At 37.2% G+C, this 12,773-nt stretch overlaps 1 protein-coding gene across 1 annotated transcript in view; it reads right to left on the reverse strand.

Annotated features, from left to right (window-relative positions):
- Positions 1-3,785: 3,785 nt before the first annotated feature.
- Positions 3,786-12,773, reverse strand: part of LOC108688582 (paired box protein Pax-3-B-like) — a 20,208-nt gene continuing 11,220 nt past the window's right edge. Inside the window, exons 3-6 of the mRNA XM_018194892.1 lie at positions 7,644-7,784; positions 5,745-6,140; positions 4,534-4,718; positions 3,786-4,370 (exon numbers count right to left, since the gene is read on the reverse strand). Coding sequence (XP_018050381.1) covers positions 3,786-4,370; positions 4,534-4,718; positions 5,745-6,140; positions 7,644-7,784 — 1,307 coding nt within the window. The remainder of the gene's footprint in view (positions 4,371-4,533; positions 4,719-5,744; positions 6,141-7,643; positions 7,785-12,773) is intronic.

The raw sequence follows: 12,773 nt of genomic DNA on the forward strand, positions 1-12,773 counted from the left end.
TAAGAAGCTCAATTTGCTTACTGGAATGTCAAAACTTTTAGCAACACTGCTAATTATGTTTAAACATCTTATACTTATTATTTAATTATTTTTTATTTTAATAGTCCAACAAAATTATTTTCAGATCTATATCTAATTAAATTTTTACTTCAGCAAAATTGTTCTTTTCGTGTAAAACTGCACGTTTTTAAAGTTTCGACGATTCATAAAAGAAAAAGTAATCGATAGCAAATTTAAAGAACAATTAATTGAAAAAAAATGGATCGGTAAAAACTTTCTTTAAATTCTAATCATTCGCTGTTGTTCAAAATCGGTCCTTCAAGAAACAGTGGGCCTTTTTTCTCAATAAAGAAATCAGCATGATCGCTATCCTTTATTCAGGCTCCGATTTCGTTATTGGGCATCCTCCATCTGTTTCGCCATCCACTTTCAAGATGGTTCAAATTACTTGAACGTGTATGATGGTCGCTCTTGCAAACCTCATATACCATTTGCAAGCCTGACTGCGTGACTTGTCGGAGAGCCCGTTTTTTTATATTATCCTGATATCCATATTGCCGACCAGACTGTCAAAATCGTTTCATTCACGCGCTAATAGAATCACACAGAAATTCTAGAGTCTGGCTACCAAAAGGAGATATGCGCGTGAAAAGGTACGTCGATTCGTCGTGTTAACTCCATTATCGAGTCCGCTCGTATTATATGCTTGGCGACGTCTCTCGTTTCTTGTCTCGCCTCTCTCCGGCCTCTTCCTTCGATCTCCCAAGTCTGTTGGCTTCACGTTTCCTCGTCTTGCCGTGCGCATATCCTCAGCTCGTGAAGCCGAGCGTGTCCATAAATTCGCTTCTCGCGTTGACCATTGACGCGGGCCACGATATCCGAAATGTCACGAGGATCCAATGTTTTCGTGCTCTCAACGGCAACAAGGATTCTGCTCGTGGAAGAGTGTGTCGTCCGGAGAAAACCAGTTTCACGCGCAGATTCCTTATTTGCGATCCCGACGAAACTGTAGATTCGAGTTAATCGTCGATGAGCCTTCCCTCGTTCACGAGATTTTTTTCTTCCCCTTTCCTTGCACCTTCCTCTATCTTCGCCTCCAAATATCCTTTGGATTGATGCAACTCGCGTCTTCCGATTAGTCTCAGGATCTCTGTTATTAATGGATTTGTCCTGGCAGTGATTGTGCCATCAAGTACATTCAAACAAAATAACATAGTTGCTGACAATATACAAATGACAAGTTTTAAACGTCGAATTATTGCACATTTTGAAAGAAATATTTTGCTGAAATATCTATTAACATCTATAAATTTTGCTAAATATAGATCTGAAATTAACTTCGTTGGATCATCAAAATAATTATTCAAATCACTTAAACATTAGCTATGTTCAGCAAAAAATAGCTTTGTAATTATTGCAAAATTCTTTAATATGATTGATTTAGTCTTTAGTTCCTCCTGAGGTTAGTTCCTTACTAAATCTAAATGTAACTAATTATATTAAAAATCTTACAACAGTCGTGCAAAGTTATTTTTTTCTGTTGAATTCAATCACTAATAACAATGCTATAAAAAGTTTTAACATTCTGGCAACCAATTTAAGTGCATAATTATTTTGATGATCCAAACAAAATTATTTTCAGATTTATATCTAGCTAAAATTTTGATGCTTAAAACAAAATTATTCTTTTATTATAAAATAGTTTTTCAGCGCCATATACACGTACATTAATTTTACGTAATATAAATTTGTATTGTTTTTCTCTGATTGTAGAATTGACTGATTGTAGAATTTATATATCCGTCGCGAATTTTATTTATTTCTATCGCATTTAAGTATAGGTATTTAATGAAAATCTTGGAGCGCGAGAGAAAACACGCGATGTATGAGTATTTTCACGGCAGATAACGCGCGTGTGCATTCGCGAAGAATGAACAAAAGAAAGGACTATCTAGGATTTATTTTCTCAATTTTTTGCATAGTAAATCGAACGTTATCCGACAAATTTGTGCAATATTTTATGGAACATTAAGCAGGCTAGATAATTTTACCTTTCTTGTACCGTGCTCGTTCCTTTTCTTCTGGCTATTGACAAAATAGGCAATTTAAGTAGATATGTACACGGCTGAACGGACGTGAAGTCGATATTCGAGCAGTTTAATAATAAGAGATAAGCATGGGAAGAGTATTAGACTTCAGGTGCGCGATCCATAGCGGAATATCTTCTACCGCGTTAGAAGATATGCGGAAATATATTCTACCAAAGATAATTGCCGTAAAAGTATAAATCAGAGGGTACCTGGAGTAACTTGTGATATCGATTATTTTACGTATTTATTATATGTACAGTTCATAGAACAAACAATTGTTAAATTTAGATTATTAAATAAATGTCTTGCATTTTGGTATTTTATCATACTTTATTGTTTTTAATGTTTAAGTTTGGGTAAATTTAAAGTAAATTTGTGCGTTTAAGTTTAAAATAATTTTTAAAAATTATTTCGGGAAACAAGAGATTTGTTCATGTCGCATGCTTTTAACATACTGCTACCAAGTACGTTGGAGTGAATAGGAGTTATGGTAGAAGCATATTGGAGCATGTTAGAGCGACACTAACAAATCTTTAACGTCAAATTTTGACGCCAAAATTTTGACGCCGATGTCACTTTGTTTCTTGAATAATAAACAGTTAAGATATTTAGGATTGGAAGGAAATTGATTCATTAAATAAATGAGAGTGTAAGATATTTATGTAAATTTATTCAATATAACATATTATATTGTGCGGATATTTGATGACTCGCCAAAAACAGTTTTGTCTGTCAGAGGATAGTTAGAAGAAGAATTTGGAAGAGTTTGCAAGAGAGAATGGGTTGCCGTGTGTAGATATTTACAAACGGTTTCATTTAAATAAACATTATTTTAATACAATTCATATAGAATTATCTGTGTTTCCGATTATTTCTATTTCAAATATCTAGTTAACACATATCCCTAATTTATAAAGATTCGCTAGGACTAGTTCCGAATGAGGTCGAACAATCTCATTCTTTCTTCACGGTATATGTTTTTATTCTCTACTCGCACGAATGGCTTCCCAGGTAGATTTGAGCGATCTAACAGCGTTTACTTTTACCACGCGATTTGCATCGATCACTTATCTAATCAACAATAATAATTACAGTGACATTGATGACGTTGCGTTTTAATATTATACAGCTCGCAACACTTATTCGCATCCGCGATCTTAAGAAATCGTTCATGTTCGTGTAATAAGCAGTTCCGTAGATATTAAAAATTTCAACCAATAGAGAGAAGAGTCGAGCCCGACAATAATGAGAAGAGAAGGAATATTAGATAAACACATATACGGCCGCATCTGATGCTACACGCCGATAATTACCGATTCGAGCCCGCTGAAGATATAGCACATTATCAGTTTATCACTTGATCACTCGCGTGCTAATAACATCGACTCCGGATATATGTTTTGTGGTTTATTAATATCTATTCGTGATTTTCTGTACTTTGCGCACCGTAAAAAAAAAATATATCTTCATCACTTTTGCACTATTATCGGTCACAAATATATTTAAAATATATTTAAAAAAACTGGTACAGCAACACACTTTGAACACTGGTAGTTACTGATCCACGGAACGTATGTTCAGCCAATATTTTTCAAGAAATAAAAACTGCATTGCAGTCGTTCGATTTTTGTTTGTGAAAACATCACTCCGGATTTAACCGTCGCTCGAAATCAAAACTGAGATATCACATCTCGTTCAGCGATCATGCTTCGTCAATTCCAACGGTTGTTGGTCAGTCCAATGATCTCTCCAAGCGACCGGTGGCGACGACGGTATATCCTGGTCGGAGTCTTGAACGTCGATTTCCTCGTCTTCGTCCTCGTTCTGATCGTAGCGTATCCTATGCGCGTTCGTATCCGATCCTGGACGCGGACCAAGACCGGACGATTGACGCTGATCGTACACGGGACTGGTCGGTCTCGAAAGTCCGGACGAATCGTCACCTACGAGTTGACTGATCATCCGGAAGGCGCTAGGTTTCCTTTCTGGTTGCTTCGGTACCGACTCGTGCCTATCGATCCTCTCGGGTCGGTCGAGGCCGGTGTCCCTGGTTGCGGAATTAGCGACAACCGCGCGGAACGCGCTACTTTCGCCGCCCATGCCGGCGATGGAGCAGCTGGACGTACGCTGGCCGATTTCCATAGCGGACGTAGCGGAGTGCGGTTGCTGCGGCTGCGGCTGCGGCTGCGGCGGTGGTGGTGGAGGTGGTGGTGGCGAGCGCTTTAAGAGGTTCATGCGTTGGTGACGACGCCACTTTGCCCGTCTGTTGGAAAACCAAACCTAAGAGTCACGAGTCAGGTCGTTAGAACGCTCGTGATCAGGTCGGACAGGAACGACGCGGCTGTTGTCCGCAGGGTCTCTTCTCCAATTTATATGTTAATGTCGAATTAGACCCTGCGTCGTCGCATCGGCTCTTTATCTTTATCTAGTGATAGAATCTCACCTGAACGCGGGCTTCTGAGAGCGATGTTTTCGAAGCGAGACGTTCGCGCGTAGACACACACGGATAATGCGATCTCTCGAATTCCTTTTCGAGTTCCTCGAGCTGTTCCGGACTGAAAGTCGTGCGGTTCCGCCGGAACTTTGGCTGCTCTGAACCGTCTAAGCTTCCGTCATCGCCGTCGCCATCTGTACATTAATAGAAATACGTTTTCTATGGGCTGTGCGTTTCTATTTTATACAACAACCCAATAATAATATACATTTTTTTATTAATATTTTATATATTGCTAAACTACCTAATAAAATTTAAAATATGCTGTGTAACTTCTAAGTTAAATACAAAATTGGGAAAATTTATATGTATAATAGTTTTGTATATATGACTGATATGAAAATTCTGACTTTTTTATAGGTATAGTAATATAAAATAATACATTTTAAAAGATTAGCATATAGAAAATTGGTGAATGCCAATTTGATGCAACTATGTATTTACTCAATATATAAATATACTGATAAATGTTTAGTTAAAAATTGTATGAATATTAATTAAAATCGCCCAAACATTAATGAAAATTTTCAATAATAAAAAATAAAAAAAGATTAAAAACTTTCCTGATAAAAATAGTGTACTTATTGAAAATCTATAAGAAATTCGCTTAAGTCTTGAATAGATGTTTCATTAAACTTTAAAAAACGTTTATTAAATTGTTTATGAGATTGAAATTTAATAAACATGGAATTATTTATCTTAAAATATATATAACCATAAAATGACATAGTTTTAATACATATTCTCAAACATTTCTATTATAGTTTTCGAGATATTTGTAAAATGTTATTGTCAGCAGAAGCTTCACCAAGTGTAAAAAGTATTTTGCATCATGCTTCTAAACGGTGTAACTATCAATAAAATTTTTTATAAACAGTATAACCATCAACAAAACTCTTCGTAGACAAATATGAATCCTTAAATTAAAAATTTTCGCCATGGAATGAAGCTACATCTCTCTTTTTTCTTACTCTTCTTCGTTTTCATTTCTATGATTAAATACGCAAATCTAATTAATTTAGGAATCTAATTAATTTATTTGAATAACACACATTTGATCTTTGGGAAAGAAATACAAAATAATTTTATAGAACTAGGCATAGACGCATTTTATCGAATAGGACAATTTCGCGACGTCAAAGGTGTATCTCTTTCGTCACCTTGTAGATATCCACGAGCAATCGCGTCGGCGGCATGAAGTGCATGCTCGGAAGTGCCCGCGGACGCGGACGCGGCTGCGGCCGCGGCGGCGGCCGCACCGGGACTCAGGGACGGTGGCAAAAGCAAAGCAGACGCGGCGGCGCCGGATATACCGGTAGCAAGAGGCGGCAGCATCCATGGATGTCCAGCTGCTCCTGGTGCCGGCCAGCCCGCCGGCAGATGATGGCTCGTCGTCGGATGCTGATGAGAATTGAAGTACGGATGCGGCCCAGCGGCTGCGTACAGGCCGTAACCAGCGGCACGCGCGAATTCCGCAGCCGCGCGTTCCGCCGCACGGTTCCGCAATATTCGATTGATGCTGCTGACCGACGGCGCTGTCGCATTACTGCAAACTCCTGGAACAGGTGAATGCCGACGTTGCGGTCAATCGTTGCGAATCGCGATGATATCGTTAACAGATAATAACGCAAATACAACAAAAATCTTGTTGTAAACAGAGTTTTTCATAGCTCCGTCATCGTTATAATGTTATAAGCAACTTTTGACGCTATTCTTTAAAGTTCAAATTTTTTGAATCGTAGACTTTATCCAACATGAAACTGGCAGCAAGTGCAAAACTTGCACTTGTTACAACATTTGGAATGTTACTACAATGTTACTAAAACATTGCAATGTTGCTGCAAGCACATGATTTGTTCTGTATAGGATGCGTTAATATTATGTCTAAAACTAAAAGTAATATACAATATTATTAGGAAGGAAATAAGATTCTTTAAATACAAAATACTTGTATTGCCAGTTGTTATCTATAAGATTTATAGTTTCAGCAAAAGATATATCAAAATTTACTTATTATAATGATATTCGTGTTAGCGCGAATGCTTTGAGAATGGTATGTGTGTCAAGAAGTAAGGTCGCAGAAACGCGTTTCTTAATTCTTTCGTTAAATTATACGTTACTCATTCGTGCGTCTGTAATCATGGACGGTGTATTCGCATGGCTTACAGAGGACGAGCATAATTAAGTAAGGAACACGCTAGTTTATGCATCGCTCTAGCACTTGACGTTATGACTAAGCGTGTTCTAAGAGATATATTGCGAAAAATCTTAATCAATGTTAATGCGAGTCAAATTGATCAATCTTTTAACCGCTTTCGCTTCACAATTATTACGTTATCGTATTCTCTTTATTCATCGTTAAAATAATCGATTTGCAAATTATTTACCTTTTCGCAAATAATTTTTTAATGCGATATGGTTCGTACATTTTTTTGTCTTTTATAGAGGTATTAACCTGTAACTGAAACATATGAGTTTTAATAACCCTATAACATTTTCCTAATTTTTAAATAGTATAATAATTTGGTATAATTTCTTTCACAAATTTATTTTCGTTCACAAAACTGATGTTCTAATTATCGTACTATATTTATGCTAAATACAGATGTTGCAATTTTTTTATATACACAGTTGTAAATTTAAAAATTTTTTAAATTAATAACAAAAAACTTTAATGACTCTCAAAGATCTACATATTTCCTGTTAGAAATTAAACATAAATAAATTAATATAAATATAATAAATTAATATAAATATAATATTTAGAGCTATACTAATCATAAATAATCATAAATTGCTCGTTTCAAGTTTAAGTTTAATAGTAATGTAAATATTAATTTTGTTATAGTGTTATGATAGACTTCTAAAAGTTATCCTTATTTTGATTTATTATTATTATTATTTGTTATTTTTCCTGATTAAGGGCCAGTGTATTTAGAACACTATTCGCACTTGATACGAAATTCGAAAAATTTCGACTGATGTCATCTGTCTTGTGGGAATGTGATTCAGAAATATATTCTTTCAATATGTGTCGATTATTATTTTTATTATTTTACCTTCGGAAATTAGCCTCTCCCGGATTTCCCAAGCAAAGATAGTTGGATTCTCCCTTTTATATTGTTCAATCTTAGCGACGACAGCCGGTGTTGCTACTTTCGGCTTACTGCCACCGATCAGACCCGGTGGGCGCAACGTACCTGAAACACGATAAAATGGGCTTCAAGGACACGGTGCATTGGCAAAACTCCTGATCCTCGATAAAATCGCTCGTAAATGGCACCGCGGCATGGCACATTTATATTTTGCGCCCTATTCGGCAGCTCGACCATGCCAAAACTCGCAAAGTTCGCCGTAATTCCCGAAAATCACGCGATGCACGCGCCTTGGAATTCGAATGTATCTTTCACAAGCGTGATTGATGTGAAAAGAGTGATAATTGTAACATTATACATTATAATTGAACTGTATATTAAATGTAATTTGTTCCATTTATATTCGATCGCCATATTCGATCGCCTTAGATATTGTTCCATACAAGGTGCATTAGGAGGTGCATTAGGAATGTCTTATGCCCGTTTCTACCAATGTAAATTAACTTCAGTCTCGGTTTTTAATCTTTTTCTAATTCTAAAAGTTAGGAAAACAGAGAGTAAATTGAACTGAGATTATTAAAATGAATTATACATTAGTGGAATCGAGTCTTTTAAGACATAAACAATTTTGTAATGTGTATAAAGAACATAAAAAGAGAGAAAATATAAATGACAGCATATAATAGTGCAAAAGTCACGGCAATCATCGCAATATAATGCTTAACATCGCGTGCTACCGGCAAATGGATATCATCCTATCTTCGTATATCTGGGTGGATTCATAATGCGGCAATTAGGACAGGATGCTTACATAATATATATCGTGATATAAGAAAATTATCTGCACACGTGTAGCCATTGCGCGTTAGCTTGTGATAATTTTTAGTGTTATTATCGCGCGCTTAAAAGTTAAATTGCATGCTTAGAGCAATTAATGTAAGTCTAGTGCTTTTTTATAAAAATCATAGTTTACTGGATAGCCGCTCTTCCTCTCTCTCTCTCTCTCCCCTCCCCCCCCCCTCTCTCTCTCTCTCCCCTCTCGCTCCTCTCTTTCAAACTATGGGAACATTTATTTAAAATAAAACGTTAAAATATCGGTCACAAGTAAAAATACATGTATCTTAAATCTATCGTTTAGATTCACCGCTGTCATATATTTCATAGAAACCGAAGTTATAATTTGCTACTCGTGGGAAAGACAATGAGCAACGCAGCAGTCAATTAGTCATGAATTAATTAGTACCTACAAGTGAATGCTAAGACGCGCACAGCTCCATAAGCATATATATCATAAGTATGAAAAGAGTATGCATATCATCGATTGCATATTGTTGATACCGTAAAAGACGTACAAACGATACATTTTAACGAATCAAATTTTAATCAATTAAATGTTATAATACATAAAATTTTATAATATTACTAAACGTTTCGTACGAAAAATGGATCGTTTTAGAAGTAAATTTTATCATTATTGAAAAAAAATATATGTAGTTAGTTAAATAATATTAAATAATTTATCATTGTTATTGTGTATATCGATGTATGATAAAAAAATAAAATTAGATCAGGCTCATTATATATAAAGAGGAGTAACGACTAAAGGCTCAATAATAAAGGTATTGTAAATTGAAAAATAATTTAATGTCAAATAATAGAGAATAAACGAATACGTAATATCGGGATTAATTGTGTATGAAAACTTTATTAAACAATGAGGATTGATACGATGCATTGCAATCGCAATCAGAAAGAAAATTTTTGTTGAAGTATCTAAAAATTTAACTACAGAGATATTTAACTACAGATCTATAAACAATCTTGTTAGACCATTAAAATAATTATAAAGTAACGCTTAAACGTTGACAAATCGATGACAATCCTACAAAAAGTTTAAACATTCTGCATAATTATTTTGATCATCCAACAAAATTATTTTTAGATCTGTATCTATTATAGCACTACATTGTTTATAGATACTTTAGCAAAATCGTTCTTTCCGTATGCATTATATTAGAAAATTCCTCTTTTCTTTGTCAATGTTACGCTGTTACTAATAATATGTATTCAAAGTTTTGTATACGTTGCGCTATATCGCGTATCCGCTGTTTTTGCCCCGTTTCTCGCAAGCGACACGATAGAAGCGAAGAAACGAAAGTCACGCTCGCGTGCTAATATCAACGTCAACCATCGGGCGTAAAGGGTCCATCGAGACTCGCCTCCCGACCCCAATTATGCGCGGATTCATCGTGGAAGGACGTGGACGTCGTTCGTACTTGCATGCATGCATCATCCGTCATGTCGCGGGCTTTGCCGAAGACCAGACTCAAGAGTTTTGAGAAGCAGGAACGGGACGGGACGGGGGAGGTATCCGTCAATCCGGTGGACGATGCCGGGAAGATTGTGAGGTAATGGAAACCAGAGGCGCAGGCAGACTTGAGCAATTATCGGTCGTTACGTACTATTATTAATAACAATAATGACGGCTAAACCCGGCAGAGGGTATCGCGTGCGCTCCCACGGATGAAGTGCGTGCCGGGTATATAAACGATGTATCCACCTAATAGGTATCCATGCCGCGAGCAAATTCCTTGCCTCGACCTGCTATCTCGGTCTTTCTCTCTTTCTCTCTTTCTCCCCGTTTCTTCCTCTCTTCGTCCTTTTTAACTTCTCTCTATCTTTCCGTCCCTATATCTATCTTTCCCTGTTTCGATCCCATCGCTCGATCTCTTCCCACCCTTGTTGCCTTCAGTTTTTCATTGTTGCAGGTTGCTCGTTCGGCTTGCTCCTTCGATTTGCAGATTTGCTCCTGTGCACGTGTGTGCGCGCCTACGTGCGTGCGTACGTAAAATTTTTGAGCGAAGAGTGCTGTTTTTAATAAAAGAAACCGCACGAAGCCAATTTCGTTAGCCAGTTAGGGTTACTCGCGAGCACAGTGGCTGGATGTCAATCCGCCGTGGTTACAAGCCGAGAAGGCTGTATTCAATGGCGCGTCGCATGCGTGCATTCGCGGGCGAGGTGATCTCTTTTATGAATTGATAATGAGAAATTAGTGTAATTACACGGCGAACCTGTATGTAAGAGCGTCGCGACGGAAACTACGAACAAATAACCGGAACGCCTTCGGCATTGTCCATTCGATTGCTGTCCAGTTATCCTAACGACCGCAGTAGTGACGTGTTAAACTTATACAGCACGCTTGAAATTTTGGCCATTTATCCCGTGTAGTCTCTCAATTCGTCTTTGAATCAATCCTCTGTAATCGATATAGGAGGACGAGGAGTTAAAACCGCAATCTCTGAAGACACGAAAATCGATATAATCGAATGGTATTTTTAGTTCATGAATATGAATAAACGAGATATCGCGATATAATTCGTATCTCTTCTTGCGATTATAGGCATAATAACAGTCATACAAAAAAACTTAAGCAGTAAGACGTAAGCAGTGAGAAAATCAACATGTTGGATTTATTATTGCTTATGGCCTTATATTCTCAATTGTAATTGGCCGTTCGTTTACTATTTACGTTTTACTATTTAAGTTTTTTTTCTATATACTATAGTCTTAAGAATAGACTACGCATTCCTATAATGGAGCTGTTACTATCAGTTTAGAACGTAGATATAGAAGAATTGAAAATGCATTCCTTGATTTTTAGCATCTGCAATACTCTTTTAGAAAACATGTCAACTTTCTTCAGCTCGATATTTTAGATGGAGAGAGAGAGAGAGAGAGAGAGAGAGAGAGAGAGAGAGAGAGAGAGAGAGAGACAGACAGAGAGAGAGAGAGAAAGAGAGAGAGCAATATGATTCAAGCTTACTTTTTTTCAATTAATAACGATAATTTCATATTATAACAGTCCATTATTATATCTATTGTTTAGAAAGAATAAGATACCTTGAATATCATATCTCTCTCTCTCACACACACACACACACACACACACACACACACACACACACACACACACACACACACACACACACACACACACACACAAAACACACACACACACACACACACACACACACAAAACACACGCACGCACGCACGCACGCACGCACGCTCTCTCTCTCTCTCTCTCTCTCTCTCTCTCTCTCTCTCTCTCTCTCTCTCTCAAGTATCAAAATATTAAAGAGAGATATGATTCAATTCTTTTTAACGGAATACATATCTTAAAATTGGAGAATGTGCAATCTATACCTATTACATGTCAGTGGTGAAATGACCAGTTATATCGCGTAACGCCACTTGCCTCTGTTTCGATTTGCGTATCAACGCAGAGCAGACTACCCGCTTACGTCGAGGGGATTAATTGTTCATCATCGTTAAGTAATTGGTCGGCCGATTATAGTACATTATATTCACCTCGGACGCCTAAGGAGTCCAGCGAGATGAAGACATTACCGGCGCGCCGCGAGAGAGCAGGCTACGAACGGTATTTTTACGAGCGGCTCGTAAAGTTAACGAGGACCGCGAGGTAGGTAGGCAGGTCTACGAGAAAGAGAGAAATTCTGACGTTCCACAGTGATGCTCGGTGGCTCGTCTCCATTTTTTATTGTTCACCTCGACGCGCGATCCTTCTTCTTCCTCCTTTTTCTCCCCTTCCTCCGCACTTCTTCTTCCGCACCTTTTCTTCTTCTTAGCTTCCTTGTCTTTCTGGCCTTTCCTTGAATACGATCCGGGCTTCCGTCTACTCGTATAGATACCCGACAATTCCCGCGATCTCGTTTAGAGTCTAAATTTCCGCGAGTCTAAATTTCACCGCAAAACATTCTCACGTGCAAAACATCCGTACTTGTGTACTCATCTTGAGAGCACCTCGATCTGCATTAACTCATCAAACATGACGGTCGAAGGTACGAGGTACGAACAACAACACGAACAGTCATGGAGAACGCAAATGCCGGAAAGCTCAGTGTGATTTCTTAAGCATTTAGAGCCTTGAGATACATATATTTTTATATTTCTTTATGTTGTAAATGACATAAATTTTTATTAATTATAAAGAAAATAGCATAGAAAAATTTTCATTGAAGCTGTAATGTAATTTGATAGCCAGGTAAAATAGATATGGTATATATATATATA

The sequence above is a fragment of the Atta colombica genome, unplaced genomic scaffold, assembly GCF_001594045.1.
Source record: "Atta colombica isolate Treedump-2 unplaced genomic scaffold, Acol1.0 scaffold236, whole genome shotgun sequence".
Lineage (NCBI taxonomy): Eukaryota > Metazoa > Arthropoda > Insecta > Hymenoptera > Formicidae > Atta > Atta colombica.